We start from the raw sequence: 27427 nt of genomic DNA on the forward strand, positions 1-27427 counted from the left end.
GATGACAAAATAAAAGAATCTTCTTCCAACAGCTCTTGTTATAGCAGCGGCCTCTTTAATGGGATCATTTTAATTGGCTAATTTAATCCAAGTCCACTATTGCATCAAAGCAAAGAGGTTTACGTCGGTGGCGCTTACTTCGCTCACGGTTTAGCAGGAATACAAACTAGAGACCAAAAAAAAAAAGAAATATCGCATTCAACTGTTCGCAATTCAGCACTACATTAGTACCTTCCTCGTACTATCTCTTTGGTAACGGTAACTGTTGCATTCAGAAAAGGGAAATTTATGAACTAAAACAATCGCATCGTCCATCTGGAGTGATCGTCCTCGTCCATGACTATTCAATGCTACCACGTAGCCACGGGACGTGATGAACTTTATCCAACGCACACGCACCAAATGACAATTGTTTACGACGGGACGTGAACACCAAGAGGACGATCTCTCTTTCCATGGCTGATGCTCTCGGTGTTCTCATCGTGAAGCATTTGTCTGTTCGACATCTAATAGTCCGGCGATTGACGCGTGTCACACACACGGGACGTGCTGGATACGTCTTCGGAAAGGGAATCGAATGGAGTATAGAACAAGGCTCCTTCTGATTACAGCTGATACCGAATACGCAATGCTATATACATATGGGCAGCCTACAAATACATGTCCATCGTTTGAACGGAGATGGACGCGAGTGTTTCTACTGTCACGTAGCAGGCCATTCGACACACACGCATGTAAAGTTACAACCACAAAGAAACGCATTATTGAATGTCTCTACAATTAAAGCGAAAAATCTTTAGGACTACAGTTGATTTCATACGGAATGTATATAACTAAATCACTACATAGTATAAAACAAAGTCGCTTTCCCGCTGTCTGTCTCCATGTATGCTTAAATCTTTAAAATTACGCAACGGATTTTGATGCGTTTTTTTTTTTTAAATAGAGTGATTCAAGAGGAAGGTTTATATGTATAATACATGCATAATATAGTAGGGAAACACTGATAATTTTGGAGGTTTCTAATGTGATGTCGTAAATAAACACATTTTTTGCGCTTACATTGCAAACGCTGGCTGAACCCTACGAGATAGATCAAAATAATGTACTACAATATTGTACATCTTAAAAGGGTCTACAAAAAAGTCCGAGATGGTATATATCTACCTCTTAGGGATAACCCACAATAACCATTTTTATCTTTTACTTTTTATGAGAAATAATGGCTTATTTACGAAGCGATTTTAGATAATACAGCACTAATTCTTATCCAAGTAAGTACCTTAAATACATCGTGCATTTAATATAGATCAATATGGCCCTTTACAGCATGTAATTTAAATGAATATTTTTGAAGATATTACAGATTTAAAATGCAGGAATATAGCGGTTGCGGCGGTACCGGCCGGGAGGCCGGTTTGTATTGTCTAATGACAAAAAAATTTCCTCTATTCGATAATAATCTAAACAAAACAAAAATATATTTAGTATCAGCATTGCACCCGTGCGAAGCTGGGGCGGGTCACTAGTTTATATATAAACGGAAAGCTCTGGTGAAATGTTAAAAAGTTTTTGATATAAAAAGGATAAAAGTTAAGGATATTCTAAAGGCTCATATTTCACCTGGTGCGACTTTGACACAGGTTGGACACTTTTCTAGGGTAGGGGAGGTAACCGGCAACTTGATTAGCCCCACAATATTTAATTCCAGTAACAGGGGATCTGTTTTGTCACTAATTGTTTCGTAACATTGATAAATATTGGAAGTAACGAAGCAATTTAATGAGGGATACATAAACGATAATAGAAAAAAGAATGTAGAGAAGGTTAGAAATGTGGAGGGATTAGGAGGGAGCTATGGAAGTCAACAAGAAATAGGACAGATAGGTTGGTAGAACACCTTCTCAGACAAGACACTTTAGAAACAGAAGCAGGAATTAATAGGAGTAGAGGTAAGACCTAGGTTACATTACTGTTCGCAAACAGTTAAAGATGTGGTTTGTTACAGTTTTAGGGAAATGCTAACACTAAATCAATATAGGAAAAACTGGAGGTGCGTATCCAACCATTTTTCGTATAAAGTGGCGTCTTCCTTCAGTAAATTTGACTGACGATGCAGTTTTTACATTGACATTTTTTTGTTAATTTTAACTTGTTAATTAAGTTTATTTGTCGGGTTTAATTAAAAAAAAAATTATGAGGAATGGTGTGGAATCTCGTTCTTGAAATAAAGTAATCTATTTGAGGAAAAGTTGTTAGAAATAAGAACAATAAAATGTTAACTTTTTATCTTAGTATTTTAGCATTGTGAGTCAGGTAGTTTTTCGTTTATTGTGATTGCTACTGTACCTATGTACTCGGATTTGCTGCGACGAGAATTCCACTTGAAAATGCGTTCGCAGTCACTTGTGAACGGTGAAAGAAGAATTCGACAGTGGAGATTTACTTCGAGAACTCGGAAATTTAATGGCGCCCAATGGCTAGATTCTGTACCGTCACCAAACACGTGTCGCATTGTCTTGTTGAACGCGCGTAATTGAAAATAAAACCTAAACGCACTAAAACCTTGATAAAATATGTAGGTACAGCACGTAGATTCATAGTAATTGCAAGCAAGCGTATCGAAAACGAAAGGGAGAAAACTATTTCTTGTAGACCTCAAACGGCCCAAATTATAGATGATTTCTATATTTACAAAAAGTTGCCAAAGTTTGAGAAATGGTTGAAGTTAACATAGGCAATCAAATGTGTTGAAGGGTTTGCGTTTCAGAACGTTTTTATTCATATAGCTTAATTTTCAATTAATAGTTCAATTATTAAATTTATTAAACCTTGGTAAATTCCAGATCATCATTATCATCATAAGGCTGTCAGTTCTAAGACTGATTGGACACGCACCTCCACGCTTTCCTATGCTAAACTAATCTTCACATTTTCCTAAAACTAGAACATCCCACATTCTTAACTATTTGCGAACACTAATCTAGTGTAGGTCTACCTCTACTCCTCTTAACTCCTGTTTCTGCTTCCAATATGTCTCCGACTACCCCTTCATACTTGAGAAGATATCCTTATCTGACTTATTTCTTATTCTCCTCATTTCTAACACTCTCTATCTGCGGTAACCGCATCGTTCACCTATAACATCACATTTCGAACGCTTCCAATTTTTTGAGTGTCGAAGTGACTTTTTTCATATATAAAAGTATCTTTTTTTTTACAAAAATCTCGAGCTAAAATGATATCTACAGTTATGTGATGTTTCTAGATTATTCACATTGCATCAAATGCGAAAGTTCGATTCTTCACTAAATATTCTTCGTTAATCCTTGTATACATTACAAAGGAAACTTCTCTGCAAAATTTTGCTATCTAGGTCTAAGGGTTTTGCCTGAGGTTGGTGAGACGATGAGTCAGGGTTTTTGATTTGTGTGTATAGATTGGCCGTAATCCACCCGCTTCACTGGGCGTAAGTTGACACCAATTTAATAGGTAATAATGATTAAGTAATTCCCGTCGTTCAGTCACGTTGGACTTATAAAAGTATCTTTTTTTTTACAAAAATCTCGAGCTAAAATGATATCTACAGTTATGTGATGTTTCTAGATTATCCACATTTTTGTATCCTCTCTCTGGACAACTAGACCTAATTTTCTCTTTCAGTGACGCATTTAAGTTACTGGACAGTTCGAAACCGTGACCGACTGACTTAGTTCCAAACGAAAAAAAAAAAATAAAAGAATGAAATCCGAGCAGTTATTCTGGCGACCAACCAACAGCAACAAACGCAATCATTTCGAAATTAGTGAAGGTTAATATTAGTGCGGTCCGCAATTTCCTATTCAAAACCTGGAATAATTTCGTCAAATTGGCCGTTCTAAGCAATCGAGTCTACCGTTTCTGACCGTTTTCTAATAAGAAGGGTGCAGTGTGGGAACGCGTCTAAGAATGCGCTCCCTGAGGCCTCCCTCACGCGATTAATATCCGGTTCCTTACAAGAAACCAAACCAACAGCAACGTAATATGTTGCGAAAGACATGTTCCACTCCTCTCTTAATTAATTATTATTATTATAACGTACTATGTAGGTACCAATCCATATCATCAACAATGCTATTGGGACATAGTAAAATACAGACAATTTTAACATACATTGAAATTCCTTTACCTTACTATTTTAAGTCGAATATTAAATTATGTGTATAAAAGAAGTTATAATGCGGTTGAGACTATGGATTTATGCAAATCTCACATATATTTTAAGATAATAAAATCGACATGAGCAAATGAAAATATTAGCCAAGTTCAAAATATTTAATGCCAAGTTCAAACTATTTAATGCCAAGTTCAAACTATTTAATGCCAAGTTCAAAATATTTATTGCCAAGTTCAATTCCGATATTTTGTTATTGAGCATACATATAACGATTTAAAAAATGAAAGATTTTATCTATTCCTGGTAAATTATCTTTCCTTGACTTTGAACTAGTTATTAGCAATGTGACTACAACAAGGACTTCTCTAAAATAAGAACCCCATTGGCTCTAGCTCCACTCACAATTACCCATTAGCTTCTTAATATTAGTTATCGAATATGAATATACAATATAGAAACGGTACCTTCGTTTTGGTCTACTTTTTTTCAAATCGACCCGTCAATTTTCTAAAAGACGTTACCGTTGTTACGTAGAATAATAAAGTTTTTCTACGTTCGCGACGCATACGTCGGCCCCGTCGCCACCGTCGTCGTCGCTCCATCGCCATCGGCCCGTTCGATTAGTGTGGCTCATCAGATAAAAGAAAACTAGTCGATCGTAGTGGGTACTACACACGATATCGATGTCGTTTTGTTCGGTCACGGTGGCTTGATGGACTGTCAGCCGTTGAATGCCGTCCGACTTCCTATACGGCTACTTAATGTATTCCTCGCACAATGGACGTGCTATTACAATCAATAAAGCGGATCACAACTGCAGATAACAATTTTACAGATGTAGATGTATTTTTATTGCGTTGCTCATGTCGAACGTCCATTATTTGATGTTTCGTTTTCGTCTCGCCGCAGTCACTGCCATCGCCATCAGCATCATCACCGCCGCCCCGATGTGCAACAAGTAAACGAAGAAGAAGAAGAACAAGAAGAACGAACGGGTTACCACTTACACACTCACTATACCTAGTACGATAACACCATTTCACTTTGTTGAACGTCTGTCGATTGATTTCTCATCATTCCTTTGCGAAGTACTCTCGGTGGGTATTGTTGACGTTGGTAACCATGCGGCATGTTTTGTTGCTCGAAAAAGCCCCTGGCCGTGTACTAGAGAGTTAATGTTATTGCTCCAATGTTTGTGGAAAATAAGACGTTTACCATCAGTAATTGTAAATTTGTAGACGATTCTGGAATATTAACAATGAATCGTTGTAAAATCCTCGGGTTTCCACGCCAATCACAACTCTGTAGAGTGATATGGTAGCAGACAAATCGAAATACCGATGGCTGCCAATAATATAATCATTATGTCGTTGCTGCTTCGACTATATTCTTTAAATTTTATTCATACAAAATCGACACGTTGATATGAAAATAGTAGCCAAATTCAAAATAGTTAATGCCATGTTCCTTTTCAATATTTTTTTATTGAGCATGTAAAAGTTTAAAAAAATGAAAGATTTTCTTTTTCGACGATAAATTGTGGCCTACAGACAAAGCCACAACTCTTCAAACGGATCCTTTTTCCTTGTTGTTGTAAAATTCCAAATATTTGAACTTGGCAAATTATATGTAATTGAATATAAATATGTACTACAATTTATTTTTTAACTGTAAACATGTCCACTACTTGTAACATTCCTAACTGCTAGTACTGTTTCAACTGATCACTTTTTCTCCATGCCATAATCCAGAAAATTCATCAATTTTATCTAGCATGCAAAACTTATATGATTGTGTTACAATGGAAATATGTTGTTAAGTTTGAATGACAAAGTACACATCACATTATTCTACAGTAGAACCCTCTGGTACCAAATGTTACTTCTTTACAATCACTTCGTTTTCTGGATCATTCAGATTGATAACACACTGAAATCTCCATTCTAGCCAACTCTCATTTATCACAGAACTGAGAAGAAAAGTCTCTCAGCTAAAACGCTGTTGAGGATACCTTCATTCGCAGTGCTTTCATGTCGATTTGTAAATTGTCCGATGATTAATTTCGCAGAAGTACTCGTTCGTCAGTTTATACTCAGTCGTTCTTTCGTGTCTATTCTACCATTGCAATCAAATTAGTAACACTTCATTAATTTGTCACCGGACGACCGACATGACGGACGGCTCAGCTACTGTAAGGTACTCAGTCATCAGTCGGTTGTATAATGGCGATCAGAGAATGCTAGACCAAGGAAAATTTCACTATCTCAAAGGTATTCAGAGCTACCTTCAAGAAAAGGTTTTAATCTACAATAAATATAAACACAAAATAATAGAATTTTCTTAACGTTGGACATCAGGGGATGAAACAAAACGACTTAAATGTACAAACGACTGTGAAAGTTTCCAAGTAAAATCAAATGCGAAAGTTCGATTCTTCACTAAATATTCTTCGTTATTCCATGTATACATTACAAAGGAAACTTCTCTGCAAAATTTTGCTATCTAGGTCTAAGGGTTTAGCCTGAGGTTGGTGAGACGGTGAGTCAGGGTTTTTTTTGTTATTGTGTGTATAGATTGGCCGTAATCCACCCGCTTCACTGGGCGTAAGTTGACACCAATTTAATAGGTAAATAATGATATATTTTCTTTCCCTAGAATCCTTCCTCGGATTATTATGAACATTTTCAAATCAATATCAGCCCAATCGGTCCAGCCGTGTTTAAGTAATGCGCTTATTAACGAATAGCATTTAATTTTTATTACGTGCTTGGCAGTTTTGTCACTGCGTAACCCAAAGCTAGAGTTCATGGGATTCTTAAGTGCCTCTAACAATAAGTTAGAGAAACAGTTTTGGAAATATTCTGAACTAAAATGAAACTAAAGTTTTTAAATGTGATTAATATACTTCAGATTCTTGTACAAGGTTCATATTATATTTATTTACTTGCAAAAATTAAATGCATTGCTTTGGAACAAAACAGCATTCGGGTTCGTCGCTTTATTGCTCATTGAAGTCACTTCGAATTTGGGACTTAAAACCAAAACCTAAATTATATACCCCGAAGCAATACATACTGTCCCCAAGTATAATATATTGTTCTCCCAATATATAAACTCATTCAGGTGAAAAAACCATTTTTGTTAGACAATAACCTCAACGTTTCACCCTTTGTTGATAACCATATTTACCCTGCAATCCGGTGAATATGATTGTCAGTTTTTTAGAGAAATTTCGACAAGATATGTACGAAATCGTTTGGCAACCCTGTCGCGATTGGTCATTTCGTCTGAAGACGCTGTTGCTTTATAGTTCTAGTTTTCTCTTTCTTTCATCCCCTAATGAATGCGCGCAGGTGCGTGATATATGCACACTCGAGTTTCTTCAGACAACCGAAACAAATTAATGTTTGTATTAATTTTAATCTGTCACATCCGTGGATGATAAATGCGCTGCTTACTTTATATAGATACACCGTGTCTAAGACACTAATAAGTTTCAGTTTCGTTATTGTTTCTTTCAGTTTTAATTAATTTGGGGGTCGTATTATATTAGGGTGATTCAGGTGAAATGTTTCAAGGTTAACTAGCTTCTTAGACGAACAGTTTTTTTTTACATTTTAGTACGCATACCCCAATTTTTTTTTTAATAAAAACAGAAGTTAGGATTATAATCTATATGCATAATACTTGATAGAGATTCGTAAGTAGCAGGTACATGTACCGATCGACTGCGCATATCGAATTAAAGACTTCAACATTCTATGCCCATTGAAAAAGACTGCGGGACGAATGGCTACACGAATCGTGCGTGGGCGACTAAATTGTGCACCCTTAGAACGAACACATTCTTGAAAATGTGTATTTCTCAAGTTTCAGACTTGAATAGCGAGGCATTGTACAACTATAGTAAACTAATAGAAATCGAAAAATAGTTTTTTCATTTCTACAAAAATGTCCCAAAATTACGACAACTCAAGAAGGAAGGTCCACATTATGTAAACATAACGTCACTTTCCTATTTATATTTCATTGTATAGTTTTTCTCTAAAATAATGTTAAACGTAGTTTTAATAAACTTTTAATTATCTACGTAATTATCTAAGTATCTACATAATTGATGATTAAACTGATTTTGACAATTTATTTTCTTTCCAGGATAAGCCACACAAATGTAACCTCTGCAGTAAATCCTTCCCTACCCCTGGCGACCTGCGATCTCACATGTACGTTCACTCTGGTTCCTGGCCTTTCAAATGCCACATCTGTTCAAGAGGTTTCTCCAAACACACGAACCTCAAGAACCATTTGTTCCTCCATACCGGTAAGTGAGGACAATAATGTTATATGTTTTGATTTATTAGAATGTCGTTAATTATTTTATTAATCAGACAAATACTTAATATAATCTAAACAATTGTTGCAAAAAAAATGTTTATTGCATAAAATATTATCATGTTAATTGTTTCTAATGCATTATATTTTGTTATTTTGTATGACTGTACTAGAAACGATTCCTTTACAAACCTAAAGTATATAAGATATGAAATTAAATTGACGTATTATTTCAATTATTCTAATATGTATCGCTAGCTCAAAAGTTCATGGACCAGGTTGGAGAAATTAAAAACTAAAAGGGAATCGAAAAGTTTTTACATATGATTAATCATTCAGATTCTTGTAAAAGGTTCATATTTTCAATATTTTGTAACAAAATCTAAATACATACATTACTTTGGAAGATAATAGTAATCGGGTTCGTCGCTTAACCGCTCATTGAAGTCTCTTGAAGAATTGCGTTTAAAATTACTAACTTAAAGAAACTAACCGAAAGAAATTAGTGTTTAGTTGTACAAAACAATTGTTAAAACACTAAGGCTTGTTACTGGTTAACCCAAGGTTAAGATTCATGGGATTCTGAAGCGCTTCTGAGAAAAAGTTTAGAGAAATTGACAACCAAAACGAAATCAAAAAGTTTTTAAATCTGTTTAGTATAGTTCAGATTGTCGTAAAAGATGCATACTGTCATTATTTAGTCACGAAATGTAAATACATTGCTTTGAAACACAATACTGGTCGGGCTCGTCGCTTAACCGCTCATTGAAGTCTCTTGGAGAAATGCATTTAAAACTACTAACTTAAGGAAACTAACCGAAAGAAATTAGTATTTAGTTTTACAAAACAATTATTAAAACCCTTAGGTTTGTTATTGGTTAACCCAAGACTTGGATTCAGGGATTTATGAAGCACTTCTGACAAAAAGTTTAGAGAAATTGACAACTAAAACGGAATCAAAAAGTTTTTAAATCTGTATCTCGGATTGTTGTAAAAGGTTCGTAGTGTCATTATTTAGTCACGAAATGTACATACTTTGTCTTGAAACATAACTCTCATAACAGCAGTAGGGTTCGTCGCTTCACTGCCCATTGGAGTCTCTTGGGGTTTTTCATTTAAAACGACCAACTTAATGAAATTAACTCGAAAGAAATTAGTATTTAGTTATACAAAACGATTATTAAAACCCTTAGGTTTGTTATTGGTTAACCCAAGACTTGGATTCAGGGATTTATGAAGCACTTCTGACAAAAACTTTACAGAAATTGATAACCAAAACGAAATCAAAAAGTTTTTAAATCTATTTACTATAGTTAAGATTGTGTAAAAGGTTCATAACAGTCATTATTTAGTCACAAAATGTAAACACATTGCCTTTAAACATAACAGCAGCAGGGTTCGTCGCTTCACTGCTCATCGAAGTCTCTTGGGGTTTTTGATTTAAAATAACCAAATTAATGAAATTAACTAGAAATAAACTAGTGTTTAGTTGTAAAAAACAATTCTTAATACATTTAGACTTATTTAGTTGTAAAATATTCAAATTCTACAGCTACCAATACAGAAACACGCTCTTTATTGTTCACGCTTTATTTTTTCGTGATCATCACCCCGTATATTTCGAGCGTATCCATTAGAAACCCATAGATAGCACTTTCGAGAAAAAGGATCTTGATAAAACGTTAATTACTATCATTTTCTCGCGCGTAGATCTAATCAGATCGTCTTTCTTCTCGGGATGAGAGGCAATCGGTGACGTCTGCCGAATTTTAATTACCAGCCTACCGTTCGCGTCCACTCGCTTCGAAACGGGGTTACAGGGATACAACGTGATTATATCCCACCATACCGTCAACCAATCACCTACGGGATGCAATCTCCTTATTACCCTGTCAGCCGCGTAGATGTCAAAAAGAATACGTCGAATTGCAGCAGTAGATACTACTTCACAAACATATTATTATTTTCTTAATTATTAGTACGCTTCTTCCAGGGTCGGCGTTAGAACGTTTGCTAGCTTTATGCAAATCCAATTTTTACCACCCTGCCCTTCCTCAATACTTCCTAACAATTATTAAAAACAAATTAAAAAATATTCACGTACCTACTAGGCGTTACGATTAGAGGTAATTCAGAATTTCATGGGTCATGACCTTGAGTTGCGCAGTGACAATTGCGTTCCGCATTCTACTTCTCCAGCGTAGCATTACATAGTCACAAAAAGAGTCCTGCACTTTATCAACACCAATCACCATAAATAATTCATGTCAAAGGTAGACAACATGTTTTTATTTTCTGGTAATTTATTAATAATAGTAATTCTCGTAATTACCCGCATTACCATTTTCCGTAAAAGCGCATTTATCTACAAATGTTATGCGTACCTAAATTAGAAATAAAATTATCTTTGAAGTCGATGATTGTTTTCGTGAGTCACTTAATGTTTACGATGTGGTGTGGTAGAGAAAACCTTTCGTAACTTATGATTCTTTTATTTATTAATTAGCGACCGGTATCAGTACAATATAAGGCGTTTTAATTCCGAAGTTTTGCCTATTTATTATTAAAAATGCTTCAATCAAAATTCTGAATTATAGCATGAGTACTTTGACGTGTCTATATCTTTTTCTTTTTACATTTCCTTATCACTTATTGAAAAGAATTTACCAAATGAAACACGTTAGTGATTTCTTATTATCTAAACTGCTGTTAATTATGCTCCCTACAGTTTATATCGTGTATTAACGTATTACTTGAACTAATTACGGAGTTGGTTGGTTGGGTAGTCTTCTAACATCTAACGCACGTAGCTTGCACCAATTATCAACTCAATAACGCAATTCATCACAGGTAATTAACGAAAGCCACGTAATAAGGTTAAATTCTCTGATCGTTTTATTTAATGTGCTTATTTGCGAACGCCAATTACGTGATAGATAGCAATAAATTTTTCGTGTTTTTCCGTCATCATTTTAATTTACATTCTTCGTGCCTCGCAAGCAACTAATGGAAACAATATGACACTTTTAATTCTTAATAGTGGTTATAATATGAAATATTAATGTGAAAATTCCTTTTCAATTTTCCTTTCACTACAAACTACGTCAGGTTAATGAGGAAAAGTTTTTGTTGCTGTTGTCAAAAGAGGAGGTCTCCCCCACCACTGTACCATAAAAAGTTCGTGGCGGTCTCATCCCCATAAAAAGTTATGTGGGTTAGATGGGGGTGGGGGTAGGGGGGATCGAAAGAGGATGGTCACCTGAGTAAAACCCCATAAAAAATTTGCGGCGGTCTCACCCCCATAAAAAGTTGTGGGGGTTGAAAGTTGATTATTTTGACAATCTTCATACACTATAATTCAAATAAAATTCAATAAAAAAATTATTTTCAAGCGGGTGGAGGTGGGGGATCGAAAGAGGGTGGTCACTTGAACAAAACCCGATAACCTAACCTAACCTAACCTACCCTATTGATAAAGATATTTAAATAATGTTTTATATAACTTTCTCAATATTTTTATGTATTTTTCATTAATTTTACCTTTGAATATTGTTTAATAATGACTATATAAATATTTACATGCCTTGAAATGTATACCTAAAAATTGGCATATTTATTAACTTTGAACCCCCAGCACTTTTTATGGGGGTGAGACCGCCACGAACTTTTTATCGTACAGTGGTGGGGGAGACCTCCTCTTTCGATCCCCCCCATCATCTAGACCTTTACCTAACCGGCCATTACGACTAGAGGAAAAGGGGCTTCTTATCTATCGTTTTCATGCTTCATATATTCAAATTTCTGCCTAAACTAAAATATTAAGTAACAAATTGTTTGAATTGCTTTATTCGGTACCCGGACTTGACCGAAGCGCGGTCAGAAATCACAGTCATAAATCTATTGATGGGGGTATCGGCTTGCAAAGAAATAAAAAAACAGATAAAATACAAGAAAAATAAACAGGTTTTTATGACTGTATCCATGTTTAATTAGGATCGATTCACCTATTGCGTCCCTTTGACTTGTTGATTAATGAAGAGACGAAATGTATAAGGATGGCTAGCGGTCCCTCTAATTAATATGTAAGTTTCTTTTAAGAAAAAAACAGTGCTCAGCAATGAAAATGTAGGAAGCGAGTTTCGATTATTAATAGTACACTGTTTCCTACCAAATTAGTTGCTGATGATATCTTTATCGACCGCAATACGTTACTTTAATCGCTTCTCTTGTAAATGTTATTTTTAATTGTACAGTATAACAACATCAACTAATACAAGCGTAGTTTAACACTTTGATTTTGCATTATATACGAGTAACGTCAAAAAGCGTTGACTTTTTAAATGATCTTGTACATTTTGGAAAACTTCTTGCTAATTAACTAAATTTACTGATGTTTGTTGTTTTTCCATTTTAAGTGCACAAAAAAACATACCTTACACTTCATGTTGGCTAAATTAGGTTAGTCCATATGGAGTCAAATTACGATGTATATGTTAGGTTAGGTTAAGTTGGATTTATAATCATTACATGGTTGCCAGTCCTAAGACTGTTCGGTGACACACCTAAATGCTAGTCTTCGTATTTCCCTAAAACTAGAACATTCCACAGCCTTAATTATTTGTGAACAATATGTCTCTAACTCGCCTATTTTCTTACTCTTTCTAATACCTCTTCATTTCTAACCTTCTCTATCCACTGTATCCTCATCATTCGCCTGTAACACCACATTGCGAACGCTTCTAACCTTTTCTTTTCCACCACGCCCACTGTCCATGTTTCGCACCCGTATAGCGTCGTGCTCCAAACATACACCTTTAACAACCTTTTCGGAATTTCTAAATTAACCGTTCGCGAGCATAGAAGTCACTTCTTTTAATTGAAGGCGATTCGACCCTGTAGTAGCCACTGTTTTATATCTAAACTTCTCCTCTTATCCTGAGTTATCTAACTTCCTAGACCCCGAAAATCAGTCAATCCTTCCAATTTTTTTATTTTCGCTCTTCTCCTATTTTTTATTCCCTTGCATACTAGTAATTTTGTTTTACTTTTGTTTATTTTCATATTACACTTTTTTACCAATACTGTTTCCATTTAATTTAATATTTTCTCTAAATTGGGTTGCGAAAGCACAATTCGGTACAGTTTTGTTTCAATTATTATTAATATTAAGAGTATCATCCAATTTCAAGTAATTACTCATATTGTCATGAGTATTATTAAAAGGATAACAAATCGTCTTTTTATTTTTTTGCATCTAATCAGAATCGATAATGACATTAACTACTAGCGCTTTAACCGGAGATATTAATTAAGGATCTCCGATTCGATAGATGCCCCGATTACCTCCCGTTCACGGACGGATATCTCTGATTTATGAACCCATTTTATGTAACACAGGCCATTACAAGCGTAATATTTTCACCTCGTAATTGGCATTCCCTGTACATCCGAGTGTTTCCTTTTTCCTTCCACGCTAGTAAGTAATAATAACAATAATAATTTTAAAAAGTCCTATAGATCGAACAATTGGTAACAATTATGTGTATACTGCAAACAGTTGGGACGATTAAAATTGTCAAATTCCACAACAGATTAACTGTGAGAATGGACGTATCTTCTTTCTTGTTTCCACTTGGGATTGTAGTCATTTATGAGTAGTACACACAAAGTAAAAAGAGATAACCTAATAATGGAAAGCGGTGCAGCGGTTAGATTTTTTAGGTACGCAAAAGATCAGGGTCGGCTTTATAACCGCCTGGTTGAAATTATATCTTTAAAAAAGCGTCTTGCTTTCCTGAAGTCTTAAAAATGTTGAACTTCTTTTAAAGTCCGATGTTGACATCATGTTTTTCTGCATCTCTTTCTGTTACACATTAATTGCTGTAATGTTATTCCCTTTTCTTTATTGGTGTCCGCTGCAATTTTTGCCTGGCATCTCTTTTCTATGTTTACGGTATATAATGTCTGTCATCATCATAAGGTCATCAGTCCTAAGACTGGTTGGACACGTACCTCTACTCTTTCCTATCCTGAGCTAAACTTCGCATTTCCCTAAAACTACAACAGCCCACATCCTTAACTATTTGCGAAGAGTAATCTAATCTAGGTCTACCTCTACCCCTCCTAACTCCTGTTTCTGTCTCTAATATGTCTCTGACTAGACCTTCATGCCTGAGAAGGTGTCCTACCAATCTATCTCGCCTATTTTTTATTGACTTCCATAGAGTCCTCTGTTCTCTTATTCTTTCCAATACCTCTTCATTTCTAACCTTTTCTACCCACGATATCCTCATCATTCGCCTATAACATCACATTTCGAACGCTTCTAACCTTTTCTTTTCCGCCGCTCCCACTGTCCATGTTTCGCACCCGTACAACGCCGTGCTCCAAACATACACCTTTAACAACCTTTTTCGAATTTCTAAATTAACCGTTCGCGAGCATAGAAGTGACTTTTTTTTATTAAAGGCGACACGACCCTGCGCTAATCTCTGCTTTATATCCCTACTACTCCTTCCATCCTGACTTATCTGACTTCCTAGGTATCTAAAATCAGCCACTTCTTATATAATGTATATAATATGAATAAAAATAGCCGTTCTGTTAGAGACAGCTCTAATCTGGTTAAGAAAGTAAATGCCGCAGTTTTATTGCGACCTATGCCAATTTTCAACGTCTCAACTATATCTACATGAGTTGGAAAAATCTTGAAAAGGAACAAGAGTTGTGTCTACTTTGTCGATAGAACGTCAGCTATCCTAAGAGGACGTGCTACCGTTTGACGCGGATAACTAACTGTATCTTAAGTGTATTAATGTAAACCTAATATTCGATGATATCTTGCGATGATGGTAATTGGCAATGAAGGAAGTGATGTTTTTGCGCCTGAGTACGTGTGCCCAAAGGAGTGTGCTCGATGCGATATTCATAAACATATACAGGGCATTTAATTATAGCATTCTATAACTAGATAAATTAATAATTTGCAGCGGAAACTAAGGCATGATGTAGCTTGTGACACCAAGACTGAAGATCGTAACAAAGAACATAAAACAATAGCCTTTTCGTTAATTAGAATTCATGCACTTGCTTAAGTTAGGAATTCTATCCAATTACCTAGGAAATTTCGTTAATAATAATAACGTATGTACTAAGTACCTGCTAACATTAAACGAAAGGATGTTGGTACCGTTATTTTAAGTAAATAAGTAATAAAAATTATCTTAAAGCCTGGCCAGGTTATTTTACTTCTTTGAGGAAATTACCATTTAAATCTAGTGCCATTTGCGGAGCTAATCATTGTATTAGTTACGTATATATGTACCTAATAGTAATAATAGTAATAGTACAACTTACAGACGACTCTTTAAATGAAAGCAATGTCCTGTTGAGTATTAGCAAACTGTAAGCAAGCAGAAAACTTGTTTTGTTATTATCTGTAACACGTGGAAAAATAGCGTTACATGTAAATGGACGTAAACTAATTTAATAAATAGTAATTAACGTGCACCAAATGCGACGTGATGCTACCCGTAAATCAGAATTATTACCTCTTTATACGAACACAATATTATTACTAAATAAACTGCGTAAGAACTTTGAAAAAAAAAATCGTTTCCATGAAAACTTTGCTATAACATCAAAACATGTGCTAATAAATTAAATGCGAAATGAAAACAAACTAATTAAATTAGGAAATTCATTTTCAATGTGTCTTACTAAACCACAGAGGATAGGGGAATCCCGCACCGCTCTCCATTTAAGCCCCATTGTTAGACATTAGTTTGAAGGGTCAAGCATTTGAAGCACCCTCGCACCTAACTAATCCTATTTGGTTTTTATTAGCCATTATTCACAACCGGAATGTTTAAAATTACGTTGTAAATGCCCACTTTACAACCAGGCCCTCTAAAAAAGTACCTGTCTTCGTATTATCTATAGACCTACCTTCAGAAAGCCTTGTGTCAACCTTAAAGACGAAATGTAAGGTGCACTTTACTAAAAATTTTTTAATAATGATGCAACAACATTTCTGATTTGTTATTGGATTTGTAACGCTCTGTATACAAGTTATGTAAGGCCCATTAAATAATAACATGTAAGTCGGTGAATTACATTAACATTTCATAGTATGTAGTTTCCAGGAACAAGAAAAAGAAGAAGAAGAAGAAGAAGCACCAACATTATTTTACATACGTAAAAACATTAAACCGGTAAAAGGATATCGAAATGACTCGTGACGATCCGGTCAAACAACCCTGTTAATCATCAATTAAATTATTTATTGATGACTAATTAAACGTAGCCACACTTCGATACTTATTTATATGTTTTCCGGTAAATGCGAGCTAATCTTCTCAAAAAAATACCGTAACCTACATATATTATTAATCCTTTTTTTTATCGATAGATAGCGGTAGACAGTTTGCGTGCTTCCCATCGCGAATTAGTAGGCCTTGACATGAATAAATGAATAAAAACAAAAAGACATCGTTACTCAACTAGAAATTAAATATGAATTGACGATTAATTAAAGTTCGATGGTGTTGTCTGTTAGGTAATTGTAAAAAACAAGCGGTGTTAATTTAACGTGAAGTTAATCACACCCTGTAACGGTTAGATTTGACGGACTTAATTGTTACCGTTCCTTCATTATCCTCATGGCGAATGGACGATGCGTTTCGCCTGACCGCATGCGGTAGCCGTTGTTTTTAACAACACTGAAATCCGCTCTCTCGTCCGTCGAATCGCGGCGTACGCTATGATTAGTTTTAAATTAAAAGACTGGGAGCAGGGGCAGCAGCAGTCTGTTGTTGCACTTACGGAACGGCCCAAAGTTGGCAAATAAGAGCAAGAAAAAAGGCGAAATCGAACGGTGTGACGGGTAGATTACACCGCAGCGTCCTAACGTGTAATTACCGGTAGTGGTTCTATGCAAGTGGTAATCACAGGCTGCGCCCTCTGGCAGCTGCCGATCGAGCTACCGTTCCAACAACACTGACTGACTGACTAACTGACTGGTTACTGATTGTTATTCGCTTGCTCACTTTGCTTGCCGGGCCAATAAAGAAAATTGCATAATACGACCACATACACGCGATTCTCTAAGACACTCACAGCAAACAGCAACTCTAACTGACCCACCCATAATCATCCCCTGGTCACACTCATTTTTTTATGTTTCTTCATGCACTCACACCTTCTCGAAGGCACAGGTTATTGGACATAAAAATTCTGGTTTTGGACGTTACTCTCCTAATCCAATATCTCTTCCTCAATCTAGGTGTGCTTTTGCCCCTTTCAAGTCTTTATGAAATCTTTATTAAAACCAAAGCTATGTTTTTACCCCTCCTACATTACCTTCCTTTGTCAAACCTTTCTCACTGCCCTAAAAGATGACCCCTTATCCCTTAAAATTTTACTAAAAAACTTCTACTATCACATGTGTCTCATACATTCTATCTCCCTGTCACATATCCTTGACCGTTCATCCTTTTCCTTCATCCAATATTTACACCCTCTACACCCATTCTCTGTCCTAAATTCTGTTAGCACCTTTATTTTCGTCCCTTCCTCCAAATACCTTGGCGCCCAGTCCCCTTGCTATCCCCACCACATACCCTCACTTCTCTATTTTGCTTAGATCCTCTCCCCTTATAATTTCCCTGTTCTGTTCATCATCAATTCACCCATGCTGATCTGATTCCCTCTCTAAACTACTACTTATTGATTTTTAAACTCTTGAAAATCCTCCTCCGTTGTCTATCACATCTACTTTGATATCCCCTTCTTTTAACCCTCCTAACCACTCCTCATGCTTTACTATCCTATTTATCGTTTCTTCCACATTTTCCTACAGTTAATCTCCTGTCTTTTTACATAATTAGGAGTATATCATATTGAATTACATTAGTCTCCTACACCAATGTTCCTTACAGTATAATTTCTGACTCCCAAAGCCCTCCCATAACTGTCCTTCTATTAGCCACTTGATTAGTAACATGCATTACATCCCCATTACGTATTATTGCTCAGCATATATCGTATAAATGAATCATTTTTTCTATCTCTACTCTCTTCCACACTACTTTGCTTTTCTCTTTCTCTCTTCTCTAACTAGCGCTTTATCTCTCTGTTCTACTGTTTTTAATACTTCCTCACGCTTCTAACTTTTTATTGTCCTCAGCATCCATCATCCACATTCTACACCCTCATAGAGCTATAGCCAAATCAAAAATATGTTTCCAAATTTACCGATTGCGATCACAAAAAATTCTCTTATGTTAAAAGCGACCCGACTCTGACCTATAGTTGTTTTATATCTATGACGCATTTTCTATCCTAAGTGACTTCCTAAATACCAAAAATATTACTCATATCCTACTTTCTGGATTCAGGCTTTCATCTTCAGAATAACGTTTCCTATCGTATATTATCCTCAACCATTTAAAATGTTACCAAATATAAAAGCTGACGTGATTAAATGTAAAAACAAATAGAGAAGATAAAAAGCTTTAGATCGATATCTATAAGCTCATAATGGGGCCATCAGTAAATTGCCTCGTAAGGTCAAGTTAAGCCTTTGCAGAAACCATTCGATTAATTTAGATCTTCCTCGGGAGAGAACATTAAAAACCGCGCCTATTCAGAGATTCACACCCCTTCGGATGTAGTAACAAGAAAATTATCACACAATCTTCAACGTTCGGTTTAACACCTATGCCGGCAAACAATAATTATTTTAGTAGTGGCGAAGTGCGAGAACAAGTAGGATAAACGGACAGCAGAAGCACATTGCGTCCCACCTACAAACAGTAGGACGGATGCAATGTATGTATATAATGTGTGGATATAAAACAGCATGTACGTCTTCTTCATCTTCTTTTTCTATTTGCCGCCGTTACGATGAGCCAGGCTATTACTTTAAATCAACGGGGCGTAAAAATAACTCCCGCTGATCTTCGTTCAATAATAAAATGCTGGAGCGGAGCGCGGCCGGCCGCGATTTTTGCATCCGGGACGCTACCGTCTGCGATATTGGAGCATGAAATATATGGTAATCGACCGATCAAAGTTGGCTACGATCCGGTCGCTTATGAATTTAATGAGCGCTTATCTTGGCAAACGGGTAATGAAGCGGCCGCACGGCAGCGACAACGACGGCGCATGCCCCGGGCTACCGCCATCTTGTGCCGGCACGGCCGCCTCTGCGCATTCTTATACTTGCGTACATCATTATAGACACGATCAGTGTAGGCACACCAATAATAACATTGTACCTACCGGACACTATTTTTAACGAACGGACAATCGATACTTAAAACAATACATTTCTTGCGTCAACAACGAAGCCAATAGGTATGTTGCTGTTAGAAACCAATATGGCGGTCAGAAGCCATTAAGTTCGTTCGCATCAATTTAGATTCATTTGACCATTTCTGTGCGTGCAATCAAAGGCACTTTGAAGAAAACTGAAATATAGTAAAGGAAAGTAAAAACTTACCCAAAAGAACGAGGGATTGGATGCCATAATACGGTCCACCAGTCCGTCCCTGCAAACGAAATAATAAAACTGAAAATGTATGACACTTTCAAGAAACTTTGCATGAAGTTTGAGAAATCTATTGCTATTTTGCCAAAAATATTCAAGTAATGCTACTGTAGGGTGCACTAGCCCTTGGAAATATTTAGTAAAATGGTAATTTTAGTATGGTGGCCGTTTTACAACGAAACTGAACGACTGTATCATCAATATCGTTTCTTTCTACTTGCAAGGAATAGGTACTAAGGATTACCTGGGTATCGTCGATTATATTCAAAAGCTTAGCTAGCGTCAGATGATGGTACGAAGTACATTTAACCTACGGACCCATTTTATACATACATTAGTCCGTTCAGATTATAGAGTGATTTTATAAACTGGTAGCATAATAAACGTAAGCAATTAAATCGTTATTATCGATCGGTTAGATACTAGCACCAGCATGTCGGCAGACATCTACTACCGAATTACGATCGATCTATCCCTCGAGCTGTAATAAAACTCCTTATACGACGCGCGTTTTTACACACGTAGCATAATATAAAATGGCGCAATTTATTGCAAGTTACCATGTACGACATCGTGTATATATACACAGGTATAGGGTGTAAAAGGAAACTAAAATTAAATCAATCTCAGGCGCCGTCCTGCGGCTGCAATATATTTTACGAACCCTACTGACAGATTGTATTGTCGGTGGTAATAGTTTTTGATTGGAAAAATAAAATACTCCGTCAGGAAGTCGGTTTATTATAGCATACAAAAAAAGCTAAAAAAAATCTGATCATACTGTAGGATTCGAACTCGCGCACTCTGGCGTGGCAGACTTACACCTTAGCCACTAGACCATTTACAAGAGTATGTCTTTGGCGATTTTACCAATCAAATTTGTCGCTGTGGATGAAAATGAGACCTACTAGCTCTTTTATACACTCTTATACATGTATATTGCTTCGTACAGACTATCTATTGATGCACATTAATACTATTTGGGGTGTCCGACACGTCATGTAAACTTACATTGATAACCGAAGAGATATAACAATTGTCACCACTACAATGGTGCAGTTTTTTAAGTGTATGCGGTGGTATCTACCAACTTGCGCGCAGGCGGCGATTATGGCGCGAGGGTGGATTTTGGATCAATCTTATTCGCGCCCGTGGGTTTAGATACGTTCCATTAGCGACTGGTAATTCTTAAGCGCACTTAAGATCGCGCACACCTGTCTTAACTGTAGTACACATAGAAGAAAATACGGGTAAATTGACGACAAGAGCGATACAATTTTTTCTTCTACGAATGAAACCCCGCTTCCGCGAGCAGATAACGCGTCCATAATATGATAATTCCGAAACGGTATCCGCCTTAAGAGCGTCGTAATGCCGTCCGCGTCATATAACGCGGTCGTGTGATGTCCTTTAATATTGCGACAGTTAAGTCGAAAGTTTATCGTCTAACATGTCCATCGAGAGAGAGATAACACCCCGACTGCGTGCTCTTTATCAGCCGTAAAAATCTGAGCGACTCCGTGTGTACTTACAGCCAAGAGTCACTTGTTTGGAATGAATCGGACAATCACCGATGCTACGTAAGCTTTAACTGCTTCTAACACGACCGCTTTACATGAAAATTGTTAATGAAAATCTCCCGAGTACGCTACTGTAAACATTTATATCGCTGTGTTTTGCAAACGATAAGTATTAGATAACAATTCTACTTAACTTAGTTCAAATAATCGTTAGATTGTATCGCTCTTATTTTGTTTATTCAGAAGTCGCGTTTCCTCTGTAAGATGTTATCATTTGTAAAGTGAAATTCTTCTATTAAGTGTAATAAATGAATCTTAAAACATCAAAAACTCTGCAGTAAATTACTATATTTCCGTGGGATTCAAGAATATTCGACAAGGTCCACTAAGAATATCGACTTATTGTCGAACCGAATCGACGGCATGCTAACCAAATAGAACACAATTTTCTGTTGAAACCGTTAGACATAGATCGCATTTCAATCGTAATGGATCTCGTTAGCACGCCGTAAGCAGCCCCAACAAAATGTGAACCAACTCTACGTGCTACCTTATGAACTTTGTCAAACACTCTTGAATCCCAGTGAAATGTGGCAAGTCATAAACCGCTCTCCTAGGACAGTGGATAGAGTTGATCCGTATCAATCAACAGGATAATCATTGTGCTGAAATTAAACAAAAAGAAGGAAATCCACTAAAAATAAATCGAAGGGAAATGATTGGCGAAACAAAGGATAACCGAGTCGACCGAAAAGGATCAGATCTTAACCTTACCTATACAGGATCACTGTTGTGGTGAAATGGAAAGAAATAGAAGTTTTATAAATTTTCATCCATTTTAAATCAATAATTTTGATCTCAACCATGCCAAGAAGATTATTCTTGTGGTGAAATTGAAGAAAAGGGAGGTTTTAAGACTATTCATCCACTTTAAATCAGTAATTATGATCTCAATCATACCAAAAGAATATCACTCCTAGGGTGAAATTGAAAAAAGGGGAATTTTTAAAACTGTTTATCCATTTGAAATCAATAACTGTCTATCGAGACAATTTGGCTTGTTTTTTTTTACATTATCCTGTCAAATAATGTAGTCTAGCGGCTCATGTATCACTGTTTAGTTTTCTTGGATCGTTTCCTAAATTATCTGTTTTTCGCCAACCATCAATTATAAAATGGCTGCTAGGGACTTCCGCCTTATTCTCCAGCATTACACAAGAGTGTTAGTAGGAGGGACTACCCACTTACCAGCATTAGTAGCCGAAAAGTCCTCTTTCTTTACCATTATCTTTAATATTGTAAAATCGTTGGTAATTTTAATTCCATCAGGTGCCAGACGTGCACGACATATCGAATCAAGTAACCACTGGCCACTGAGTACCATTTACGAAAAAGGTAGCAAACAATTAAACCTTCAGACGTCCGATTCTTCTTCTTCTTCGTCTTCTTGTCAGCGTTCCTTTTTTTTGTTTAGGTTTCGTACCCATGGTTTGCTTTTTTAGTTTCTTTTTTAATCGAACGCTAAAAGGTTGTCGTATCAATCCGAGATGCGCTTTCGATAATGGCTGCCATATGCTTCGCCAACTTGATTATTTCGATGCAAAGTAACGAGCAGCGAATGACGCAGTCATCGATAAAGGGTAATTACTCGTCTAGCCCGTCGTCGAACAACAGAAAATCAACGTCTGTCTCGTACCAAACGTCCCACTAACTTTTATTCAAGTGATTGATAGTTTAAACAGAGGTAACTCTTGAATTATTATCATTATTACATCATTGTCGATTGTAGTACATAATTGTTACGTTTAGTCGATGTTTTTTAAGGCTTCGTATCGAAAAGGGTAAAAAGAACCGTCAAACATCTACTCAAAATTAAAAAAATAAAAGTCAGATGAATATAAAAAGGGAAGTCAAAACTGAAAATTTTAAACTTTAGGAGTTTAGAATTCTATAAAATTTCAAAAGAAAGGATCACCAACGTTGTAAGGACGAATGTAAATCATACGATTAAAAGAAATCTGATAATAAAATGACGTTTCAACCTCGATTATTATTAAGTTTTACACATATTCATGAGTCCTTCATCCTAAGCCAATCAAATACCTTGATTGGAGCTGATCATTTTGGAAAATATTTTAGACAAAAATTGTATACTGTCGAAGGGGAATCAGTGGTTTTCGCTTTCAAAATTATTTGAAGATCAAGTCACTTTCAGCTTTTTTAATGGAAATGCATATTTTTACCACCAGCGAAAAATGTTAAAATCAAAAATACTCTTATAAGTTTTTACTGTTGCTTTTAAAGGAGTAAAATTGGCTAGTGATCTTGAATAGAACCTCAACTTTGATATGGAAGGCCTTTTTAATGGGAATGTATATTTTTGATCCCAGCAAAGGAAAAAGCGGAATATTGTGGAAATACCCTTGCATTTGATTTGCTCTTAATTTTATGATAAATAAATTTTCGATTACAGAATATCCCACTCTGTTATCACTAAAACATTACTTGACGTGCAATTGCCAGGTCACTAACTAATTTCCCCTTCAAACCTTTTTCAAAATAGTGATATCCAATAAAAATATTTCATTATTTCAGGATAAGTAACTCGTCCCACTCTGCCTTTAGTGTGACATGATTGAGAATTTTTTCCGAAAAATAAGGGAATATATTTCACGTTTATAATATGTAGTTTACAGGACAGGATTACCCTAAATCAATTATTATTTCCCATATGATGCGAATATCCGTGAGACGCGGCCGTTGCTGTGGCCGCGCCGTCGGCCGCATCGTCCTTTGTTCTCGTTGAAGAATGCGGTCCACAATTCGATGAGATAATTGGTATAGGCCACTAAACAGTAGCGTTAGAGGAGCCGCGGGCGCACGCTTTTAAAAATCCAGTACTGCTGCTGTAGCGTTTCCGCTGCTGCCGTTTCTTCTTCCATCTAAAACAACCGGATCGACGCTCTCCTTACCCGGGAACGACAGAGCGAAAGAAAGAGAACGACTCAGATGGAAGAGAGCAAGGACGAAAAGGAAAAAATAATCGACAGCAAGGGCGGCGAAGTCATTTACGGTACGGACCGCGAAAAAAATCCCGTCCTTTTGAAACAGATCTTTATCAGATGAGTTATTCCACCGTAATTTGTCCCTTTCACATCTATAAAATTAACTTGGGTAGATCTTAATGGTCGCTAGATTATCAACAGGTTCTTCTTCACCCTTTTCGAATTTGGTGAAAGAAAAAAGTAGAAATAAGTTTGACTATCGAATGGAAATGCGTAATAGACTAGGTACAGGACAGACGAAAAACAAAAGCAGAGGGGAAAATGGGACACAGGCGGGAGGCCAAGATGTTAGGGATGGAAAGTTAGTTAGTCAAGGGGAATGTTCTTGAGGACTGTAAAGCTAATGGCCACACCAAGAAAGAGAGGTGCGGATATATACGAGAAATTTAGAAAAATTAGCTTAACTTTACATGCACCAATAATCTTAACTAGAATGGATTACGGGGCGGAAGAATTATTAGAGCAAAAAAAATTGGAGTTTAGAAGAAATATGGGAATACATGAGGTTATTTTAGCTTTACGGATAATAAGAATGAAATCGACAGGGATGCAGGGAGTTACACAAGGATGCACACTGTCACTGCTACTTTTTAATCTATAAGACGCGAAGATAATCATTATGAGTAAAAATGGACTGGAAGAGGATCTAAATTGGATTACTGTAAGGTTAGTTAGCTAAATATACGGGACGGGGAATGTTCTCGAGGACTGTAAATGGAACATGGTGATAACCATACCAAGAAACAGAGGAACGGATAAATTTTTAGAAAAATTAACTTAACTTTACATGCGCCAAGTCTTAAATAGAATCGAGTAGGGAAGGTTACGAAAAAGGTGGAAGAATTATTAGAGCAACACCAATTGGGATTTAGAAGAAATATGGGAACACGTGAGGTTATTTTAGCTTATGATGAGTAAAAAGGGACTGTAACAAGATCTAAATTAGATTACTGTTCGTTACTTAATTTTCTGCATTTTGGTGCTATGTATGTCAATGTGACTGTACCTTACCTTGGACCTGGGCTATCATAGTTTTCGTTTTAATTTTAATGTGTTCACTATGGGCTTGTTTTAATTTTATTTTTGTTTGCCCCACGTATGTTGTTCAATATAGGTCATTTTAATTTGTAAAAGCATGCCTCAATTGTCAAAAGCCGATTGGTTCTTGTTTTTTGCTTTCCTGCTGCTAATTGAAATTCCTATGTTTTTATGTATATTATCCATTTTGCACTTGTTGTTTTTGTTTCTTCTTGGCCAAATTGAACAAGTACCGACTGTCAAAGTCCGAGACCGTCAAACATTTAAAAGTTGCTTTCATCATCGTCGTCATTCCTCCGTCGATCCGTCCACGGCCTTCTTCTCCGTTCTTAATTCTCTCCTACGTACCGACCTGTACAAGCGACCGTGGATGATAAGCCCGGGTAAAATATTGCCGCTCGATTAAATCTGACGATCGGAACCGCAGCAATGTAGATTAGAAGTTGGAAGTTTTATTCGTGGCTAATTGAGAAAGGAATATTGTGGCGAGTTATCGGGGCTACCAGCCTACCTACCTACCTACCTACCCACCATTTGATTGCTACTGACGAACGCGAACAGATAGATTTCTATCGATCGACTTGATAAATCGCTTACAAACTACTTACATTTACTATTGTGTACACCCAGAGTGAATGTAGAAAATATGCGTTTGAAGGCATGGGAATACTATGCAAATTTAAAATATCTGCTGTCGAAAACTGAGAACATAAAAAATTCAGAAAAATAATAACAAATTAAACGAGTCGATGATACTGTCCTGATTCAGGTCTAAAGGCCGATCGCTCAAACAATCACTAAAAGCGAATCATAAGTGAGTAAGGGTGGTGAAACGTGTAACCATCTTTACTTACTCTCACAGTTTCCACTTTTCTATAGTTTTCTCCAGATATTAATAGCGGGGTAAGCAAATGTCATCGACTCGCAAATTGTAAAGTCTTTCGGGGCCAGTACGTGAACTAATGGTTGGTTGGAATTGCTTTCTAACCTTTCAGAATCCACATCCAACATCGGAGATGGAAGGACCTCTGAAGACGCTAGCCACTCGTGCTAGCGAAACGTTAGAAAATAACTCCTCCCGAAAGCCTTTCCAATTTGTAAGTCGACGATATTTGCTTATAGTCCAGTCAAATGAGGGAAATGGCTGAAGAGTATCTTATAATGGAGAAAAAGATTGAAATACGGGTCATTTTATCGGAAATTTCGTGAAGAACACGAATATGTAAATGAAAATTATTTGGTCGGCATAGGGTGGAACCATTTGTTCGGTTTAGGTTGCTGCAAATTTTGATGCAAAAAATAACGCATTTGGTCAATTTTTAATAAAACAATGAAATAATAGATAATTTTTTTTCCCTATAGTTTAACCGATTAAGATAAGTTACGAATCGATTAAATTATCAATTTTAACTTTTTAACAATTATTTTGAATTTTTTAAAAAATTTCGAGAATTCTAAGACCTCTTTGCCATTGGGTACGCAGAATATTTGTTCTATGAGAGATATGAAAAGTGGTCATCATCATCATCATCATAAGGTCATCAGTCCTAAGACTGGTTGGACACGTACCTCCACTCTTTCCTATCCTGAGCTAAACTTCGCATTTCCCTAGAACTAGAACAACCCACATCCTTAACTATTTGCGAACAGTAATCTAATCTAGGTCTACCTCTACCCCTCCTAACTCCTGTTTCTGCCTCTAATATGTCTCTGACTAGACCTTCATGCCTGAGAAGGTGTCCTACCAACCTATCTCGCCTATTTT

General features: G+C 36.4%; 2 protein-coding genes across 2 annotated transcripts in view; one reads left to right on the forward strand and one right to left on the reverse strand.

The window, feature by feature from the left end:
- Positions 1–27427, reverse strand: part of LOC108734853 — a 248161-nt gene that overhangs the window by 151747 nt on the left and 68987 nt on the right. The window contains exon 4 of the mRNA XM_018466562.1: positions 19992–20040. Within this exon, the coding sequence (XP_018322064.1) occupies positions 19992–20040 (49 nt within the window). The remainder of the gene's footprint in view (positions 1–19991; positions 20041–27427) is intronic.
- The window catches only part of LOC108734852 (zinc finger protein 391-like), a 233816-nt gene that overhangs the window by 144628 nt on the left and 61761 nt on the right, over positions 1–27427 (forward strand). The window contains exon 5 of the mRNA XM_018466561.2: positions 8312–8477. Coding sequence (XP_018322063.1) covers positions 8312–8477 — 166 coding nt within the window. The remainder of the gene's footprint in view (positions 1–8311; positions 8478–27427) is intronic.

The sequence above is a fragment of the Agrilus planipennis genome, unplaced genomic scaffold (genome assembly GCF_000699045.2).
Source record: "Agrilus planipennis isolate EAB-ADULT unplaced genomic scaffold, Apla_2.0 scaffold74, whole genome shotgun sequence".
In the NCBI taxonomy this organism is placed as follows: domain Eukaryota; kingdom Metazoa; phylum Arthropoda; class Insecta; order Coleoptera; family Buprestidae; genus Agrilus; species Agrilus planipennis.